General features: G+C 39.4%; 1 protein-coding gene across 5 annotated transcripts in view; it reads right to left on the bottom strand.

Annotated features, from left to right (window-relative positions):
- Window positions 1–22579, bottom strand: part of ate1 (arginyltransferase 1) — a 54052-nt gene extending 31473 nt beyond the window's left edge. The window contains exons 1-8 of one of the 5 annotated variants that reach the window (XM_085428682.1): window positions 22403–22579; window positions 15148–15211; window positions 14909–14971; window positions 14618–14727; window positions 13791–14018; window positions 9221–9435; window positions 6374–6502; window positions 5088–5216 (exon numbers count right to left, since the gene is read on the bottom strand). In XM_085428682.1, coding sequence (XP_085284808.1) covers window positions 5088–5216; window positions 6374–6502; window positions 9221–9435; window positions 13791–14018; window positions 14618–14727; window positions 14909–14971; window positions 15148–15211; window positions 22403–22502 — 1038 coding nt within the window. In that variant the 5' untranslated portion in view covers window positions 22503–22579. The remainder of the gene's footprint in view (window positions 1–5087; window positions 5217–6373; window positions 6503–9220; window positions 9436–13790; window positions 14019–14617; window positions 14728–14908; window positions 14972–15147; window positions 15212–22402) is intronic. The other 4 variants (XM_085428678.1, XM_085428681.1, XM_085428679.1 and 1 more) reach the window with 4 other exon arrangements.
- Window positions 22580–22688: the final 109 nt, after the last annotated feature.

Raw genomic sequence — 22688 nt, 5'->3', positions numbered from 1 at the left:
TGCACAGCAGTAAAGCTAGTAATCGTAATGACTGCTCAAGGCATGGTTCACTAGGTGGGGCAGTGCTGGCTTTAGTGCACCTCGCAAACCGAGCCAGCAGCCTGAGCTCATCCAACAGAGTGTGCGTTTCCTCCTGCATCTGCCACAGTGCTGGTGACACTAATGCAGTGTCACCAGCATGGGAGATGTTTTTGGCAGAGCGCAGCGAAAGGATGATGAACTGTCATCCGTCATTTCCACCATACCTTTGACTGACACCAACAACCATATTTACCATCTTTTAAACTCCATCACTTAAACTGGACTCTCATCAGAAAAATGACGACATCCATAAGAAATTTAAGTTGTAAAAATAAGCAAAAACTTTAAAATGAAGGATTGCAACAAAAGAAAAGACTTAAGCATAAAGCACTCAAAACAACAAAACTATTCATGCATTGCAACGGTGCACACAGCTCTTGCAGAGGGGTGTTGATGTGGGCTATAAAATTCTCACAAACCTTGTCCCCTGCGGTGCTGAATACTACAACAAGATGCCTTTCCCCTGGACCCAACCTCACACCAAGATGAAGTGGGGATGAACAGAAATCTATGGACTGATGATTCTCACCCTGCAACTCCCCAAATATTAGTGGAACTTTACAGTCTCCTCTTCAAAGCCACTACACAACCCCATAAGCTTAGGTTGATCTTTGGACAACACTATGCATTTCTACACATTTTCCCCCAATTCTTCTACTAAACAGAAAAGTATGTTGCACAGTTTCTTTTAAACATGTTCCAACAGAAGTGCAATGACAAGATCTGTTGAGTCGACAATGATCTTCGCCCATGCAAAAAACCCGCCTGTCAAATCCCCTCGCCTGTGTAGCCATGCCAGTAGAATCTAATTTTCCACTCCTACCTCTGCGGTGACTACTGCTCTGCCAGTCGACAAATTACCAACAGCAAAGACTCCCACTGTGCAGTACTGCTGAAGGGCACAAATGAAACTTTTGTTAAAAACTCACCAAAAAAAACTCAACTAAACGGTTTAGCAAGTAAACAACAGCTGCAGTTATTAGATGACATCATCTGTAGAGGCCAAGCTACAACGTGTGCAGCTGAGTGTGTGTGAGAGAGAATCTCACACTGACCTTGTGGTGAAATTCTGATTTGATTAGGAAAATATAGAAAATATACGTGTGAGCTTTTACTCATGTATGCAAATTTGCATATGTGTGTTTTCTGAATACCTCCTGTCCCTCTTTCTAATTCTTCTTTTAACCAACAGTGCAGTGTAGCTGTGTTTGCCTGAAATCACTCTCCTGGAGCACAGCAGGGTTGACCCCCTGTTTGTTCTTTGACAAACAACAGCTCTGTGAGGCTGACACAAGTACACAAACTCGAGTGGGAGTGCACTCACTTGAGGCATGAATATATATGAAAACAGCTACAGCTACTCCTGTGCTTCCATCTCTTAATACAACAGCACATCAACTACGCTCTATTCAGAGCAATGACTGAACACATGGAGTTCATCACTTCCTCTCAAACTCTCCCTTTCTTACAGCAAACACTCATCTGTGTACGATTAGGAGTGCAAGAAGCCGTCTCAAACACACACACACACACACACACACACACACACACACACACACAGATTGCATATAAACACACGCATCTGCTTAAGCCTAATTGCTACTTAGACCTCTCGTCATTGTGCTCTGTACTCTCTAAAATTGTACTGTACTTATTTGAGCAACAAGGTTTCACCCTTTAAATGTCTAACACTCTTTTTTTCCTTCACAAACATGTGTCCCTGTTCATTTCAAAGGCGTTCAAAGCAGTTCCAGATAATACGAGGAACTGGGTGGACAACGGCAATGTGGTTTAGATGGTGTTATTGAATATCGCTGCTATGCATAACCATGTTGCAAATAGCTTTGACATAGTCTGTGCCAAAATTTCAATCATTTCTTCCATTTTACGGATGACTGTTACTGCCATGTCTCAACTTTTTCCGTATATTTTTCTCCAAGTGTCTTGGTAAAAGTACTGGCCATCAAGAAGAGTAAATACAGATTTAACAGGGTTTGTTTTCTTGAAAATGAAAGCCACATGTGCAGGAACTGAGAGTCATGGCTCAGCACAACAGTTAAGACCAATAAGTGCCAGCGAGAGTGTTTGTATGTGCATGCATCTAAATAATTGCCAGTGCGGGCTTCAACTCTGTCAGGAAACAATGACTGGACGTGGAAAGAAAAACGTCTGGCTGCCTTTCACTTGTGGCATGACAGGAAATGCATACATCCTAAAATAAACAAAGCAATTACCCTCTAGGACATCTTACTGTCTAATGATTGAACAATCTTGGCAAGGTAGTTCAGCTTGCACGCACACAGAAGGTCTCCCATCACTTTGTTCAAACATAGGCTGACAACAATCTAGATCCTATCCCGAGGGAATACTTTAATGGATTAATAAATACCTAAACAAATGCTAAATGGATCAACTTCCTAAGTAGCAGCAGCAGCAGGCAAATGGCATTTCACCAAAATGTGCCATCAACAACGAATTTCCCTTATTCAGGACAATAGGTGGAGGGAGATGGGGGGTGGTCTAAGATTCTGGGAATAAGAGGAGTTTACCAGGAGCTTGACGGGCAAGACAATAAAATCAGTAGTGTTATGGGCTCGGGAGTGGGTGTCACAGTATTCCAACTAGGGGGAAAATGAAGGCAAATTTGTTTGAGTGGGAACAATTAAGGCCTGGCTCTGTACATAAAATTACTGTAGCGCGACTAGAGAAAAGAAAAGTCGTCAAACCACAGTCGCTCAGGTTCAATCAAACATGCCCTGGACTAGCTTTACTTCAGCCGAAGATAAAAACGTGTCCTAATCGAGCAGCAACTTCAGGGGTTGAAAAATGAAGCCAAAGTGGATTTTACAAAAACTGCAGTTCCTCCGGTGACCACTTGACACAGGCTCTAAATCTGAGTCAATCCTCTAGACCAGTGGTTCTCAAACTTTTTACATCATTCCCTACATGGCAGGAAGAAATATTTTCACGCCCCATTTAAACAAAATAATGGCAGAAAAGCCTAGTTGCAATTTGCGTCCCACCAGTGGGGCGCTCCACACACTTTGAGAACCACTGCACTAGACTGTTTATAAGAAATTGATAAAGTCTGTAGTATCACGTATTCTTTTGTCTCACTGTAAAATGGCAGCTGCCATGTTGTGTTTATTTTTATTGTCATGTCTTTTTGGTGCATGAAGAAAAAAAAACTAGGAAGCTTGGTTAGCAAGATCCAAAGACTGTACGTATCACACAGACAAGGATAGCTGCTACCCAAGTAAAAAGTAGGATCATTTCACTCACCAAAAGTGGTTGACTAGCTGGCAGCTGCAGGTTACATTATGACCAAATGATTGCCAGGTAAAGCAGCGACACCCCTGGCTTTAAGACTTTATAAACTTTTATCAGATGAGTTAAGTTCAGTCCCAAGTTTTCAGAAAGGGGTAAAAGAGCTATTTATGTCACGCTATCAATTCTTGAACACTGGAGTAAATGGACGAAACACCACTTCCATACAGGGATCATTTTTCAAGCCATGTCAGTTGGTCAATCCCAAACATTCTCCCAGAAGGAATTAACTTGTTTAATGTTTTAGACCCTGTATCTAATCCCCTCTCTTTATTAGATGCATTTTTTTATAACATGCTTATAATTAGGAGTGTGGTGCATTTGAGTGACAGCTGGGTGCTGACTAGGTGTTACTGTAGCTAATTTGATTCACTGAGCCAGATCCCTTGAACATGTTTGTGATGCTGTTGCATTTTGGAGCATTTTTATTGAAATTATCTCACCTATAATATGGCGTGCTGTGAGGTACAGCCCATCCAAGAAGTCCCCCCCGCCCTCCAACTTCTTGTACAAACATGTTTCTGGTCCCAGTGCCACAGCCACATTTCATACATCTTGTGGTGTGAAAAAGACTTGTCCACCATACAGACTTGCCATGAAGCACAGAAAGCAGTGTATTCCACACATACTCTCATACTAATTACAGCCCATATAATAACTGTGTTGTTACAATCTAAAGCGTAGGCTCTCTCTACCACTCTAAACTACAGATGTGAAGGTAAATTACAATTAATGAGGCTGCATTTGAAAGTAATTACCTAATCTTATGCGACCCTGGGCTTGTACACTACACATGTGGTTATCCAACATGGAAAACCAATAAAATAAAAAACTTTATTTCTGGAAACTCAACAGACATCAGCGTTTTTAGCACAACATTTTCATTTTATATTTTGAAGATATTATTAGTCTAATTCTTAAAACTACACTACAGTTATTACCCTGAGCTAAGACTGTGCACAAACACATGCGCTCTATTGATAGAGCTAAGGTTATGGCACTAGGAAAGAATCTGCCACAGTCTGCCCAATCTGACAGCTTTTATTATTTATTAATTACCTTACTTTTACAAGTTGGAGAATTCAGTAATTTACTGTGGCCTGCTGGCAGGAGGGGGAGGAGGAGGAGGCTGTTTTTCCAGCCCAGAGGGACAAAAGGCTCTCTCAGGTTGTCCAGCAGTTTCTGCATCCTGACTAGACTTTATTTTTTCTTCGTTTATTGATATAGAACGTGGAGAAACCTGGTGTGTATACATATAATTTAATGCGTTTCATTAATTATTATCACCGCTTAGGTCAGGTTTTATATTCACAATGATTCCTACTCATTCACTGCAAAAAAAACCTAGGGAAAAACTCTTTTCATGCCCTTTTATATATTTCACAGTAATTTTATAATATATAAATTTAAGAATTATAACACAGACAAATTTTTTTATGTTTTTACAAGGTCCAGTCAAATGAATATTGCTGTTACTACTACTACTAATTGTAAGACAGTATTTTCAAAGTGCCCGTTTTATCTAACAACCCCTGGTTTTAAAGTGTTATATAAATAAAATTGTACTGTATTGTATGTAAAAGAAAGAGGAAAAAAAAAAAAGTCAAAAAGCAGCAAGAACGTTGAACGAGCGTGTGCAGCAGCTCCCAACCAGGTGTGGAATAATAATCATGCCGTACCTCACTCTCACTACATTCGCTGGGGTCATCACCATGAATGGCCATCTGGTATTGGGCGTACAGCGCTGACGACTGCTGATACGACGCCATGAATTGAGGGTCCTCAAAGTTCACTGGCACTAGCCTCACCTTCAAGCACAGGGTGTTGGGGGAGGGGAGGTGAAGGGAGGTTTTACAACGATAAACAATGCATACGAGGACAGTGAGCAGCTAGAAAAGGGAGGGCGGAGGACGTGAACAGTGCTGGAATCAACAGTGCGTTATATCATAGCGTTGGCATCAGTCTCCTAGCCCTTGAGAAAAGCTGGTAACACAGTACTTGGTTACTGGTTTATTCAAATCAGATTGCCGGGCACACAAATATCAGCGCAAGCAAACATTCTGCATCTAGGAGACTGATGGTGTATTTTCACAGCAATAACGTAATGAGAAACCTGAGGATGAGGCTAGTGCACCGCCCAGCTATTACCACAGATTGGCTGAAGAGGACTGGTAATATCAGACTGAACCCAGCATCAGTGCGTGCGAGGTCCAGAGCAGCAGAAGCCTGTCTGAGTGGATCATCTAAGCGGGACGCGTACAGATTCTTGTCCAACACCGCAGACTCTCCTCAAAAAGGTAAACAAGGTTGAACTGAGTGCACGCAAGAAAATTAAAACCACACAAACACTACGAGCTCCAGTTCCAAATTCAAATCATACTCTGGTTCAGAAACTGAAACTATCGTGAGGGCAGGGTGACAGTAGACACAGACAGGGCAAATGTGTGAAGGTCGGGAGGGGTCAGCTGACAAACTACCTCAACCCCCAAACTAAAAACAGCTCAACACTAACGACCCGGCTGGCCGACCAAGGGCCAAGTCAGACACCTGGAGAAACACCGCTCTCAACCCTGGCGTATGGAAACATTTTCCCCTCCATTTCCTCTCCCTTTGACTTTCGCATTTATACACATACCCTCTCTTTAATACTAGCATGTTAATTCACTTTCCCCCTCATTCAAGCAGATGCTTAAGACTATTTAACTTAATTCTTGTTTCAAAGTTCCAACACAAATTATTTATCCATTCAAGTCTAATTTTAAAACTTCGCAGCGACCGAACCCAGTTATACAAATGCAATGATGCTTAAATGATTGAATTGAATGATATTCCTGTATGAATAAGTACAAAAATGGAATACATCAAAGCCTTTTATTTCCTTTCTAGGTCCCCACATTTGTCGACCCTCTCCCTCCCTCCCTGGGTACCCCTAGAAAAGGTTGACCTATGCCTCCCACCCTCTGACCTGGCTCTCGGTGGGTTTGTCAGGAGGGTCCTTGTGAATGCCCATCTGGTAGAGTTTGTACACCTGGTAGGAGGCGTCGAAAGAAGCTTTGAACTGCGGGCTAGGGGGATTGGAGCGCACTAGCCTCACCTTCAAAAAGAATATGGGCAAACAAGAGTTAACAATAAAATGTAAGAAGCAATGAGAAAAGTGTAAGTGGTTATTGAAAATGCCCAATTAAGAAAAAAAAAAACTAAACTAAAAATTAAACTAACAAAACAAAAAAAGACCACAAAAGGGAAGAAAGACTGACATAAGCACACCCTCTTAAAACCATCTTTTGCAAATAAATCACAGCACTTACAATTCCTAAGATATCATTTCATTTTAATCAAAGGCTTCTTTTCACCTACGACAGCTGTACGAGACCTTAAGCTCAAGTTGTAGTGAATCCTTTGGAGAAAAATCTCATTTTATAAAATATAATCTAGCTAATCTAATCACACACACAAATATCTTTAGTTTTTAATAGATGTTTGTGTAAGATGTGGCTTCATGAAAGTGGGTGTGTTATGTCCGTCTTTCTTGTGACACAAGAATATTACAAACAAGTTGCTCTAAATATAATCATTAACATATTTGCTAATGTGCTTTTTGGGATAAATGGGGATAAATGGCGGAGCATTTCTTCAGCTCTGCCATGTCATCAAAAGCATGACAAACATTAAAACCACAGTCCAAGTTCAGGTAACCTAGTATAAGAACACAATTAGGCAACCTAAGTGGCCTAATAAGTTATAATAGGTTAATTTTTACATACAATAATTACAGGTGCATAGAAAAATTATGATGCATCCATCACATGTGTACTTATGCAGCAGTGAATCCAACAAGGCATATATGATAAGCTCAAACTTCAACAGAGAAGATCAGGAAAAGTCTTTGATAGAAAGACGGGGAAAGAAAAACTGACCAATGCTGCTAATATTAAAAAAATGAAAGGATCCTTCTCTCATCGTCCAGCCCTATTTAATTAACTGTCTCCTCATTTTGAAGTTTTTGTTGGCCACAGAGGCTGTGCCATATAAATCCCCTGGAAGGACACGACAGATGAATCGAACTTGGGGTTTGTTTGGCTTGGAACTTAACTCTTAGGTCTCTCATATGAACATTTGGCATCAGCATCCTTTAGTCAAACAGAGATGCTGAACGTCTCAAGTTTGCTCGTCTTAATATTGTTCTTAATCTGGAGATATATATTTTTGATAAGTTCAAAAAAAAATAAAAATTGGGGGAAACTCGCACCACTAGCAGACAGCATGGAAATGAAATTTCCAGTTCTCAAAACAGACTTGAAATTCAAAACCAACTTAAATTGCTTAAGAATGTTCAAATAAAGCCAAACAACACAACTGCACTTTGTTTAGCTAATTAAAATTTATTAAAGAAAAGTGTTGTATCTTAATGATATTTTGTCATGAACCCTCAAGACCTTTCTTTGCACTGTTATAAGTAAAAGGACAGACGAGAAAACTGACTGCCAAACCACTGCATATTAAGTAATGGGATAAAAGAACATCTATGGAAATATGAAAAAACTGCAGAGGCTGTACACAGGCACTCTTAAGGGGAAGAGCAGTTCCATACTTTCCAGAGGTGCCTGAGGGGATTTGTATCATGTTGTCACACTGACCCCAAGTGGCGGCATGCAGAACCCCGGCTGCACTGCATGGTCATCTAAACTCGTCTTCCCTGTCCCTATGACTCATCTCTCTGATCTGCAAAAGTAGTGAGCTCGTCCAAGGACACAGAATCAATCGTAGCAAAAGAGTATTATAAACAATGAAGCTTTGCAGAAAGCGACGGTGATCTTATAGCAAAGCCAAAGTGAAGATGCTTAATCACCAAATTTCCATTTCCACGTTTTATATGGACCCTGCAGGGTTTTTTTATGTATCCTGCAGTGTATTCTCGAGTGTGACATCTTAAACAGATGTGTTTATGAAGAAACTGAGCTTGACTACACTTAATTGCTCTAGTGTAAACACAATAATCATCTGGTACTGGTGTGACAACACTTAAGGATCAACACAAGACACGTCCAACTGACAACATCAGAACGATTTGCTAAACTGCTAATGATTCAAAATGTTCCTTAGCCAGAAATCTGTTGCAGCCCTGCTCTATGTTCTATAATAAAGAGCTAAATGGGTCAAGTAGAAGCCTCTCCAAATTGTATGACTTGTAAAACATATAATTAACCTCCATTTGCATCGGATAACATTGTGTGCGTGGCCTCTAAAGAGAATTCAATTATAATTCCTAGCAAACAAATGAAGCCAACTGAAAAGAGCTCTCTAGTCTCACGGGGTACATAGACAAAAGGCAGACACTGCCTGGTTCATCACTGCATCTGGCTTAAATCTTGGTCAAGACCAGGAATGACGTTACTCTACCAACCTCTCTTCTACATTGTTCTCCTGCCTGCCAAAACTTCATTTCCATGTCTTCTCATACTGGCTGAGCTGGGTGCTGTGGTTTTAATGTCATCAGCAGAGTAATGCAACCCATTTTGTGTGGTGTGCCTGTCATTTGGTTGAATTCGAAGTAGGAAGAGGTGGTTTTTCCACTCCGCTTTGGCTAGCTATCCTATCCGTACACATAAACACATGTGAAGTCACTGGAGCTGGGGAAGAGCTCTGTGAGACCAAATGTTCGAGCTAGCTAAGTCCAAACATTACAAAGCCTGAAAGCTAGACTAAGAACACTATTTCTTAATGACAGAATCATCAAAATAGGTTAATGATTATTTAAAGTTACAGAAAAAAAAAGAGGAACAAAAGTTTGCTCCACAATATTTTTGTTCACCTCAAGGCAATGAGCAGAGTTTTCAGGCAATGATTCGCTGATGAATTCTTCCAATGTTTTTGATTGGTTGTTTTGACTAGGAGTGGGTTGGGTAGGAGAGACAGTGGAGGAAACGCCGTCGCCATTTTGCCTCATTTGTTCTTTCTGAAGACGCCGCTCTTTCCTCAACTCTTTGGCCTTCCTACACGGCGGGCGGCTAGGATCGGCTCCATTCCCTGCAAGACAGAAGGAGAAATGTCAAAGGTTTCCTGAATGTGCATTATCGCTTTCATTTTATGCAAAGACATGGTGAGAATATGCCACGGACGTAAAAGACCCAGTTTAAAAACTGAACTCGGGGAGAATGATCATTTTCAGCTTCAGACTGCTTTTTCGGTAAGAATAAACCAAAAGTAACAAAGGCTTTAACTTTGAGCCGCTGTAACTTTCAAAAAACATATGCAATAGCTGCCCGTCACTTTGACTCCAGTAGCACATAGAATATTGTTTCATGGCTGCCAAAGCAATGATTTAATGTAAAGACTACTGAGGTAAGGATGGTGATTACCTCAGTCCTCTTTGATTTTTCACTGAAGCAAGCATAGTTGTTTTGTTTTTTTTGGCGATAACAAAAAAAACCAACCTAATAATAAAAACAATCAGGTCTGCTGGTGTGGGAAAATAAATGAGTGGACCAGCTCATCGTACATCGCAAAGAGAAAACAACACACGCATTTTTTTCCTTCTATCAGCAAGACTGACAGAAACAGTTCCTGAAATTACTAAATCTCTGCCTGTCCCTTCTTCTCCTCCTGCTGCCCCTCCTCCTCCTTCATCTCCTCCTCTACCACCACAACCTCCTGGGCTCTTGCCAAGCCCTTCAGCTCTCCGGGCATCCCATGTCAACAGTTTACACGCCCACATCCTGTTTGGAGCAATAAGGAAACGAGAGCCGTTTCCTGCTTGTCATATTGCCAGCTGCCACCATCAGCTCATTCACCAACTCCCCCTCCGGTGAGGTCACAAGGAAGAGAGAGTGAGCGAGAGATCCCGATGCCTGATCCTGACAGAGGAGAGAGAAACAGATCCTGGCCAAGAATCACTCACGGCATTCAGCTTTAGCTGTCTCAAGGTCCTGTGTCTGTATGGCAGATTGCACCCTGTGAACAGTAAATACAGAACTGAAGCTATGCTATAAAATATGCTAAAAACATGAAATGACATTTGCAGTGCATAAACTAAAACTAAAAAAAATATTTTTGTATTTTTTTATTTATCGCTTACTGTGTTCTTCTTCTAAATGATTTGTTGTCGAGTCATCGGGGGCGATAGGAGCACATAAATGTAGTGACTAAGAAAATTAACAGCGTAATATTTAATCTCAAGATTGCCACATTAGCGTTTTATTGGAAATGAAAAGCGGTGCGAAAGGAAGTTTGCACTTGCAAGAAATCACCTCTGGTATAAACAGAGTTGTGGCTGTGATAGCGTGGTCACATAGTTTACCTCTTTCAGAATAAACAAACCAATGTCAAGGAAGAGTGGTCACGCAGACAACAGGAACTACAGCCTGGACCGAGTTCATCACACTGACTCAACCACAAACACAGCAACCCTTATCCATGATTACTCTGTCCATGCGCCTCTCTCTCCCAGTAATTACACTCTCAGCATCGACACACACTTTCTCTCTTAGCCTCACAAACACAAAAAAAAAAAACAAAAAAAACAGGTACTCCCAAGGACAGGATATGCAGCTGTGGTGAAGATAAAGTCTGACAGACCAGTTCCTGTGGAAGACAGATGCACTTTCTCCAGCAGTTAGCGCTTCATAAAATCTATGACATTCTCTATCCATGCTTCCCCGAGCACACATATGGCTTTCAGAAGATACACTCAGTGTAAGCTGTCTAGAAATGTGAAATACTGCTTTCCTATACGTAAACATGCAGCACACAAGTCAGTATTGATTTACAGTGGTTGGAGGATACTGTCGTCTCTGTTCTGCGTGTGCAGTGGCATTTATTGCAATGTATAACCCTTGAGAAACTACCAACTTAAACTCTCTGCTGTAATTAAAACTGGTTCCGCTTAAGTTTTTGGTAACTGGAAACTCCCCAAAGTTATAAAGTGCACTAGTCATAAAAGTAGAGGGAAGAGAGGTCCAGCTGTTTTCTGCTAACGGTGAAAAACATGATCGCACACGGCTTCAATAATGTTGAAATCGGGGCTCCGGGGAGGCCAATCCATGACTGATAGTGTTCCAGTGAGTGGTGTTTACAGCGTTAGTATCGTGCTTGACATCATTTTCCTGCTGGAAAATGAAGCTGTTCCAATCAGACGCTGGATCAAAATCTGGTGATACTTTTCTGTGTTCATAGCCCCAAACCATGACACAGCCTCCACAAATAGCTGTAGACACTCACTTTTCCATCTCATTCTTGACCTACTTCTGTACATACTGACGATGATTTGAACCAAAAATCCCAAATTTGGATTCATCACTCCACGTGACTTTTGTTCACCGATTTTCGGTCCAATTCTTGAGTAATTTGGCATACCTCAGCCTTTTCTCCAGGTTTCCTTTAAAAAATGGCTTCACAATACCCCCGCCTCCACGGAGACCATTTCTAATAAGGCTTTGGTGAACAGCAGTGAACAACTGAAGGCCCTAATGCATCTCTCAGGTCCTGTGTCAGGTGTTTGTTGGATTTCCCCCCCCCCCATTTCTTAAGGAAGTTCAGTGTGTACTGCTCTCCTGCTGTAGTTTTTTTTTTTTTTTTTTTAGGCCTGCCACTTTCTCTTTTCCCCCCCTAGTTTTCTCAGGTTTTTGGTAAATGTGGTAAAATGCTCACCTTGTTGGTCTAAAAATCCTATTTTATTCTTGTCAAGCTATATTATCTTTGACATTTGTCATAGATTCACCAAAAAATGGGAACAAATTATGCGTTTTCATTACGAAGTTGTTGATCTTGTGTAAAAGCCAGACTGGTTCACTCCTTGAGTTAAGTGCCTTTCTCATAATCATTGCATGATTTACAAAAAATTTGAACAATAATATTTCTCCAACATCCTCTCTTGCCTTTTAATTAATGATGCTGGATGGCGTTCTCATCAGAGTTGGAAAGGAAAAAAAGCAGCTGAAGCCTGAAACATTAAAGGTTGTTAAAAACGCCACTTCCTCTGTCTAATGGGAGTTTATTATCTCTTCCCTATAAGTGTTATTAATTCATTATTGAGGGGATATCCTGTGCTGGAAAATAAGGAGGAGAACATAGACAGATAATTCCAAACCAGACACACACTCCTACGAAACAGTGAACAAACAGTGCCCTCATTCACCAACATGCTGCAGTGTGAAGCCTGGTTTACAAGGTGAACAGTGACACCTTCTGGCAAGATCTGATACTTCAGTTAGTGCAGAGCACAGCATGAGGCCACATTGGATACAGTAGAGACAGCATAAATTTAAGCAGAAAACCAAAGAAGCCATTAAGTATTAAGTACAAACAGCTAAGGATTCCTCGATTAGACACAGGTGGCTTATTATTAGCTTAGTTGTAGTTGACTACATTTAAACAAATTAATAAGTAATCATGTATTCAAATTGTCTTAGCTGCAATGTTTAAAAAAAACATCCAAATTAAGTTTAATTGCTGCAAAGAAATTCCAAAAACACTAAAGGGAAACTACTTATATAGCAAGCCAGGATAAAAATTCACCACATAAATGGTACATTAATACTCTGTATGATCAGTGCATTTTTAAGGTCTGTTTCCATTGTTTTCTGGTGGCAGGATCTGCTTTCTGTGTCTGAAGTTCAGTGTTGACAGCTCAGCATCTACAGTGAAAAAAAACAACGCTTTGCTTACAGCTTTTTCTCCCCTGCTGTGCTGACAGCATTTTCAGTTAAAGAGCATTACTTCCCTCTTTGTCCCTGACAAAGTGTCAATCCATAGCGGTCACTGACAATCAAACTGTTTGGAATCCCAGACTGATCTAATCCCGTTCTTTGGTCCTTCCTGGAGTAGACTGTGGAGACTCGGAGCACTCGGTACAGATGAAGACACAAAAATGTTTCACGCATTTTTGTAACCTAACAACAACGCGGCTTTGTGAGAAGAGCTCCAAGACTGAAAGCACATAACCCAGAAACCGGCCTTTCCAGTTAGTGGGTTATTAAAACGAAGAATAAGGTCAACGTGAAATTATCCGCTTCGGTTTCACACTTACTGGGAAGCTTCATTGCACTGGTGGTAATAAATAATAACACCCCGTCAACTCGATTAATATCACCTTCAGCCCGTTTATGTGTGAGAAGGTGCACACACAACAAAGCCGAGAGCAGAGAGAGGTAAAAACCCCGCACTACTTATTGCTGAGGCTTCATAGTACAGCTGCTTGAGCCGTTCATATAAGGATTTATGTCATTGTTTTAAAACTTTAGTTAGTTTAATTTTTTTATGATCACTGCCGCTCCAGGTTTAGATTGATAGCTCATTCTATTCTATGTGATCTAACTAATTATAGTACTAACTTTTTTCTCCCCCCGAGCAACGGCAAGTACAGCACTAGTTTAGATGACTCCTACCTGGTTTGGGAGCTGCGGATGTTGTGGTCCCAGCCAGTACAGACACTGGATCATTTTGTGATGTTTGCGAGCCTGTAGGTGTGGCATCTGCTGCCTCCTTCTGAACTTCTGTGGTAGATGGAAACTCTGTAGCATCCTTCTGAATGCCTGTGAGAGCGGTGTACTTTAAATGTACTTTCCTCAGTTCCTGTGGTCCTGCCTCTTCACACACCGAGTCCATTGGCTCACCTATAATGCAGGAAATCAATATTGCTTACACCAGACAGCACACTGTAAATTACCCTTCTCTTCTGTTTTGAATTGAATTCGTTTTTGAATTAGCACCCAATGCTAACTGCACTTTAAACCAGGGTGCTCACTTACGCCTGATCATTGACATCAGAATATGACATTACTGATCTGCAGTCATGCACCAGGACTGCTCTCTGTGACATCCTGCAGTTAAAAAGCCTTGCTGTGAAGGGGTCTCTGATGAAATGTTATGTGCACAGTTTGTGAGCTTTGCAACTGATGGAGCTCTTATGAGCTGATAGAGAGGAACAGCCATACTCCTGTGTAAACCCATAAATCTCAATCTGCCTGCTGTTCATGGCATCATTTATATCAAAACCTGTGGTCCATGAATACATTACAGACTCAAGTCATTTTCACACATTTATTAAGTTTCAAACTCAAGTCAAGCCTGTGTAGTGCTTCACACTACAAACTACAACACATATGCAGTCGCAGAGCACTAACTGCTTAAAGAGTATTGCCATTTTTTCCACGAACTGTACACCAATAGAGACTATGAATGGATGTGTTTATACCTCATATATTATACATACCTGCACAATCTTCCTGCCCCTTTTGCAGCTCCCCTTTGGATATAAATCTGTTCATCTTCTTCAGGATTTTCTTGTGGGATTTGGAAGGCTGGAATTTCAGAGCGTGGCATCTTGAGAGAGGATACAAGGTAAAGGTTATTGGTTGTTAAAGCAAACATTTAATTAACGTATTTTTTCAACATAGATCAAACAACCCTTGTGTATTCTAGGTTTTTTGGTCTTATCAGATCTTAAGTTACTTAAAGCATGACTCATAAAAGGAAATTTTGGTAAGCAAGTTAATAAAATTACCTGATGGTATACTGTGGACAGCATGTCTTCTGCATTATGGGTTTGTAAACATACTTCCCACTTCTGAAAATGAAAACATGGACAAGATTTGTGGGAGAAAAAAAAAATAAAGGCAATAAATTATTATTTTTTATTTGAAGTAGTCACAACTCCCTTTTTAAAACTGAATTCAGGAGAAAAGGTTTCAAATGGAAGTAGGAAACCACTGGCTGAAACCAGGATACTAAGTAGCTACTCACCTTCTCCATCCTCGATCTATGAGGTCTTGGTAGTCTTGTACTGTCATGGTGTGGGACCACATCCCTACAATCAAAACAAAACAAATAATTAATCAAATTGTTTCCTTAAAATGTATAATTGATTTAAATACAATTTTATACATAATGGCAATCGTTGAAAATATGGCAACAAGCCTAAGCAGTGTTATGTATGAAAAGTCTCTTCACCTTAAGCCCAATCAGGCTTAAGGTTATAAAAGTGGTCACGCCTTTTCTTTTATTCACAAAAAGCGAATGGGACGAGGAAGAAACTGTTAATGAGATAATACTTCTGTGTTTAAATTGATGATAAAACTGAACCGGAAACAAGGAGAACGAGTCAGGCTCTTCACAAGTGAGTAAAACTAAAACAGCTGTGATACGAGGTATGTATACAAACAAGGCATAGTCTGTCAAGAAGTTGAGAGACTTGTGGTAGGTCCACATTTTTGTTCCAGTTTAAAATACTGTCTCCAAAGGGTCATTCCCACAGTACTTTAAGGCCCCAATGGAAATATACAAATTTATCATTTGTAGCCAGACCAGATCCCTCTTCCCAGAGCCGAGGTCTGAGCTCTTCCTTTCAACTTTCAACTTTCCTATCACTCTTGGAGCCTGCATAAACAAACCAAAACGTAAGCTTCTATTGCAAGAAAACAATCCATTTAAATCTAAAACAGCCGAGGTAATTAACTGTTAAAAAGTTCACACAACACACACCAACCTCTCAGTCGAGTATAATTTCCTATGTTTCAAAAAAATGATGCTTAGAGTCCAAGCAAACTCCACTAGTGAACCACAAAATGACAGATGAGTCTCCAACAGACACAGCGGCAAGACTGCAGGCTTTCTTTATGTCTGACACACATCACAACTTTTCACAGGACTCTCTGTAGTACTGTGAAAAACTAAGTGCACCTTTATTGTTTCCATAGGATCTAGAGCAGTGGTTCTTAACCTGGGTTTGATCGAACCCTAGGGGTTCGGTTAGTCAGTCTCAGGGGTTTGGGCAGAGCCTCCGCCGTGACATGCACGGCTCATTTTGTGCACCAGTAAAAAACATATCTACGTCTTGAATTTGAAAAAAATCATATTTTATTTTTCACTAAAGAGGGGTTCAGTGAATTCGCATATGAAACTGGTGGGGTTCAGTACCTCCAACAAGGTTAAGAACCACTGATCTAGGGTGAGAAGTAGCAGTCAGGTGCTGCTATACAAATCACTTGATTAAATGATCATCAGGAAGTGTGACCAAGGCTACCAAAGCAGAGATTTGGGCAGTTTGCTTGTCTGGAGTGTTCAGGTGTGTGTTAATTGTCTCAAAAGTGGAAGTCTCAACAAATTCATCCCAAAGTCGAAGAAAAGGCAAACAACCAAGAGATACATCTCAGAGTCTGCAGCCCTCAGTTAATGTGTTAAATGTTAAAGTTCAATACAGTACAGATAGAAAACCACTGAACATGTACAACTTCTCTGGAAAGATCACTAGGCAGCCTCGCTTCTGTCAGTCTGCCCCAGGGCAGCTGTGGCTACAACTGTAGCTTGTCTCCACCAGTGTGTGAATGTGAGAGTGCATGAATAGTGGTATTGTAAAGCGCTTTGGGTGCCTTGAAAAGCGCTATATAAATCCAATCCATCATTATTATTATTATTATTACTAGGAGGAAGTCTTTTTTCTCTCAAGAGAATGTTGCAGCACAGCTTATGTCTGAAAGTTGCATCTGGCCAAACCACAACACTTCTGGACCAGTGTCCTTTGGAATGATGAGGCCAAAGTGGAAATATCTACCATAATGCATAATATTAGCATAAACATATTAGCGTAAACAGCTCATACCAGCTGTCAAGCACAGTGATGGAGGGGATGTTTTGCAGTGGTGTTTGGTTTTTTGCAGCCACTGTACCTGGTTACTTTCCAGTCACTGAGCTGATTATAAACTCCTCTGTATACTCAAGTATTCAAGAGGCAAATGTGAAGCCATCTACATACCAGCTAAAAGTTGGTAGCAATTGAGTCATGCAAAGCGATAAGCAGCAGAATGGCTGACAAAGAAAGAAAAAAAACAAAGGCACTGCAGTGACCCAGTTACAGTCCAGACCTCCAAATTCAAACGGTGTGGTGGGACATTACAGGGGCCTGGGTATAAACTAATGACTGCAAACTTCAGTGAACTGAAGCAACGTTGCAAAGAATTCCTCCAAAACAACGTGAAAAGACTGAGACAAAATCATATCATTTTTCTTATGGAAAATGATTCCTTCAAGTTACTGCTGCTACAATATGATGATTCTACAAATGAATCATGACGTGACCTTAGTTTTTCACAGGTCTGTATGAAGTTCCTGTGAAAACTTTCTAGACTGTATGTCTATACAACCGAATCACCATCATAAATAAACGTGTAAACAGTATGTCAAAATCTGTTTTTTCTTATGTTGCATTATTCAAATCATTGTCCCCCCCCCCCCGTTACATAGATCTTCAGTTATCTTATCTGTCAGTGGTAAAATAAAGAGCACTGAAATTCACTCTGTTTAAAACCCCAGAGAAGTTATGCTTAAATACAAAAAGTTTAGGGCCTACACATTTAGTCTCTCGGATATTTCTGGCCTATGACTGTAAAATGATCACACCCTCTGAAATTGCAGAAATGTCCCATTCTCATATACATGTGCATTAAAACCAATAATGAGCATATAAAATGAACTTAAAAGGCTTTAAATTATGCTGATTAATTAACTCCTTTTATTTGAACATAATACATGTCATCAAAAAGCCCTGCTAATTTGTTAGGCAGGAATCATGAGTCTAAAATACAAAGAATAGATTCCATGTGCAGGCGGGATAAGAGTACAGTGGCTCACAGCACACCTGGAGTGTGTTTTCACCACTCACACCAGATCCCTTCTTCAGCCTTCACTCAGGCATGACAGACACAATAACACAGATGAGAGCAGATGTTGTGCTCTTGTTGTGAGGAGTTGCGTTTGATTTGTATCTGACAACACTGTTGATAATATCACTGCACCAATCACACCAAGGGAAAACATCATATGACGCACCTGTTCAGAAAAGTCTACAGTAAAGACGCACTGCTACTATATACTGTATATAGTAGCAGTGCGTCTTTACTGTAGACTTACATATATACTGTATGTATATAATATACATAATCCATGCATCTACAGCATAAGATGCTTTTTTGGAAATCGAATTTCCCAGAGGAACCCACCCGAGGGATTAATAAAGTTCTATCTTATCTTATCTTATCTTATCTTTCCAGGAAAATAAAATGATGCCAGTGAGAATATAACATGAGATAACGCTTGACCTGCATCCACTTCCACCCTGTAGCACTGTTACATAGTTACAAGAATTACACAGGTAGTAAAGTCTCCCTTCTTCACTGCAAGCTGTCGTACCCATATGATGTAACAGGAACAGATTAACACTCTTATCTTAGATTAGACATCAGCTCTCGTCTGCAGGCGATGTGCCCAGTTGCTCATTGACTACACTGGGACCTCCCTAATTATAGTCAACCTGTCTCATTTCATTTCATTTATTTATTCATTTTCAGGCACAACAAATACCTATATTGAACATAAAATACACAAAACAAAAAACAAAACTTGCCTGAAAAAGGAGTGGGACGAAGAAAACTTATTAAATCCCACCCCTATACTCACTCATCAACAAAAAAAAACAATAAACTTCCCGCAGCTACGCCCATCATTGCATACAGACCCATCAACAGCCCCGGGCAGATACAAGCATCTAAGCGGCAGCTCGCAACCAACAATTAGAGCCTTCATAACTGAATACAGAATATATAAATTATAAATTGCATTACCACAGGTAACAGGCAGTAATAACTACAAGTAACAGACACACATACATATACATACATATATATCTACACACACAAGTACATATATGTACATACATACGCACACTTTATTTTTTATTTTTTATTTTGGAATCCATACCAGCAATGGTAAGAGGACAGACATTACAGAGCACACTAAAACCCATCATTGAGTATACTGTGACCAGACCAACTGTTTGTAGAGAAATTTAAATCTATGAATATTTTTGCATTGTTTCAATTGTAAACTCAGACTGTTCCAGATTTTCACACCACATACAGACACACAAAAGCCTTTACGGGTTGTTCGAGTTCTGGGTAATTTGAATTCTCCAAAGCCTCTCACATTATAAACCTTTTCTCGAATTTCAAATCTAGTTTGTAAATTTGCCGGTAAAAGTTTAGTAAAAGCTTTATACAAAATTATGGATGTATTGTAATTAACCAGATCCTGGAATTTAAGTAACTTTGCCTGAAGAAAGAATTTGTGAGTATGATCTAGATAACCAGCCTTGTGAATAATACGCAGTGCTCGTTTCTGTACTGTGACTAATGGATTAGTTGTATTTTTATATGTATTTCCCCACACTTCCACACAATATGTAAGATATGGAAGAACAAGGGTACAGTACAGAGTACGAAGTGCATCTTTATCAAGGAATTGTTTCACTTTGTTCAAAACTGCGAGGCTTCTGGAAATTTTGGTTTTTATGTGTCTGACGTGGGGTTTCCATGAAATTTTGTTATCAATTATAACTCCCAAAAATTTGTTTTCACTCACATTATCAATTGGTACACCTTCAATGATAATTGGTAATTCTATATTATATTTTAAATTACCAAAAAACATTGCTTTAGTTTTATTTATATTTAATGATAATTTATTTATGTCCATCCATTTTTTTATTAATTTTAGCTCCCTGTTTACAGTCATTACAAGATCAGTATAATCATCGCTACTGAAAAATATGTTGGTGTCATCTGCGAACAGTATGAGTTTAAGTACTTGAGAAACATCAAAAATATCATTTATGTATACATTGAAAAGTTTTGGTCCCAACACTGACCCTTGGGGAACACCACATGTAATACCAAGTTTCTCTGAATGGTAATGCCCTATGCTAACATATTGTTCCCGACCTGTTAGGTAACTTTTTAACCAGTTACCAGCTTTCCCTCGAATACCATATCTTTCCAATTTATCCAGTAAAATTGAGTGATTGATTGTGTCGAAGGCCTTTTTGAGGTCAACAAAAATACCAACTGCATATTTATTTTTATCCAGTGTATCAGTAATTTCTTCTACTGCCTCAATTATCGCCATTGAAGTGGTTTTTTGCGTTCTGAAACCATACTGACCAACATTTATTATTTGATGTTTTTCAAGGAATTTTTCTAATCTTGAATTAAAAAGTTTTTCTAGAATTTTTGAGAATTGAGGCAGTAGAGAAATAGGCCTATAATTGGTAAAACTGTGTTTGTCATTACTTTTATATAGTGGTATTACTTTCGCAATTTTCATTTTTTTTGGAAAACAACTGGACTGAAATGATAAATTACAGATATATGTTAAGGGACTAGCAATATTCAGAATAACCTGTTTAACTACAGACATATTTATGTCATGATAATCCATTGAAGACTTACTTTTACATTTTAATGTGATATTTATTACTTCTTGCTCATTTGTAGCTGAGAGGAACAGTGAAAGGGGATTTGATTTTATATTACTGATATTTTCATTTTTATGACACGGGATGTCCGCTGCTAGTTCAGGGCCAACATTTATGAAGAATTTATTGAACCCATCGACAATATTACTCATGTTGTGATTTTCACCATTTGCATCAGTAAAATATTCAGGATATGATGTTCCAGAAGATCCTTGTTTAATTAAGTTGTTTAACACATCCCAAGTTCCTTTTATATTGTTTTTATTTTCATATAATCTTCTTCTATAATAAAGTTGTTTGCTCGTTCTTATAATATCAGTCAATTTATTTCTATATGCTTTATATCTTTGTTCCACTTCTTTTGTTTTTACTTTGATAAACTGTTTATACAGATTGTTTTTCTTTTTGCAAGCATTAATAATTCCTTTTGTGAGCCAAGGACTTTTTATCTTTTTTTTCTTTGTCATGTGTTCGTTTACAGGACAATGTTTATTGTACCACATAGTAAAAATATCTAGAAAATTATCATAAGCCTTGTCCACATCTGACTCTTCATACACCGAACTCCAATCTTGTTGTGCTAAATCGAAATTGAAGGCATGAATTGCTTCTTCATTTATTGTTCGCTTTGCTATCATGATCTTGGTATCTATTTTTTTTAAATCACAGTCACACAAAGTAAAAACTGGTAAGTGGTCAGTTATATCACAGACAAGCAGACCACTATTAATTTGGAAATCCATGACATTAGTAAAAATGTTGTCAATAATAGTGGCCCTGCTCAGATCAAATCAATGACACCAGTGTGTCCTCTTACCTTCTCACAGTTTTCATTTTTATGTGAAAGTGAGATCTTTTAAAAAGTAAGAGTAAAATGAATCGCTGCATCATCGAGGTTCATTTTTACTAAATATTCCAAAATATAGCCACGTGTCAGCATTTATAATTAGGCTGTTCAACTAGTACACTGTTATCCCTCTGTCACTCACAGCTAGAGAACAGAGTTCGCAAGAAAAAGTAATGCCAAGTACAATCTACATTACCTGTTACACCAAAACAAAGTGTGAGAAAGTACTATAACACATGCGTCGCTCGTTGTCACCTATTGGATATTATACGACTTTTAAACCACGTAAAATATAAAATATCCTGGATTTCCTAAACTCGGCGTCACATCACAAATAAAAAAAGAGAAAGCTGCACTTTCTAAGAGCAGCAGCCTTGCTTCTCCGTCCTGCTGTTTAAGAGACTACCTATTAGCTTGGTGCTACTGCAAATCTACTGCTAACATGCTACAATTGCATTGTTACACCCCAAGTTAAACATTGTTGTCCTACAGAAAAAACATTCAACAATAACCTTAACTGATTTATTCTACAAGCCTTCTTCCGTTTCCCAGAAAGCAAAAGCTAGGCTAGAAGCTAACGGCTAAAACCTGAGCTAGGTCAATAACCTTAAACCTATCTAAATGATGTCGGGCTAACGCTAAATAATATTTACACTCGCAGTGTGCGTGCAGTCTATGTAACATACTCAAATACACTGACATTAGGGATAGGTGCAGTGCAAAAAACAGTTAGCCGGCTATTATGCCAGAAAGTAGACGGAGCTAGGTCATTAGCACAAGCCAGTTCAGAGAACCCCGGCTATCCTCCACACAGACACACATATACACACACTTCATCCCCAGCTTACCACGAGAGAAGTTTCCCGTTTGGCTTTTACAGTAACCACAGCGGTAGCCATCTTCTCCCCCGAAATATTCTACTATAGTGTAAGACTTATTTCCTGCCATCTTTAAGATCTAGCACAGCTGACAGCTGAGACAGGTGACCTGGCAAGCCTTGCTCGACATGTAACCCCGCCCACAGCAAATACGTCATCAGTTGTGCGTAAAACAAAGGGAGTTCTGATAAAAGTGTTTAAGTGTTACAAGTAACACTCAAATAATGAAACAGCTTTTGTTTTTTGGATCAAAATA

The sequence above is a fragment of the Rhamphochromis longiceps genome, linkage group LG13 (genome assembly GCF_057381845.1).
Source record: "Rhamphochromis longiceps isolate RC_006_pf linkage group LG13, R_longiceps_female_GT1.1, whole genome shotgun sequence".
Taxonomy (NCBI): domain Eukaryota; kingdom Metazoa; phylum Chordata; class Actinopteri; order Cichliformes; family Cichlidae; genus Rhamphochromis; species Rhamphochromis longiceps.
The sequence above is the reverse complement of the archived record's forward strand: the minus strand, read 5'-3'. Positions and strand labels throughout refer to the sequence as shown.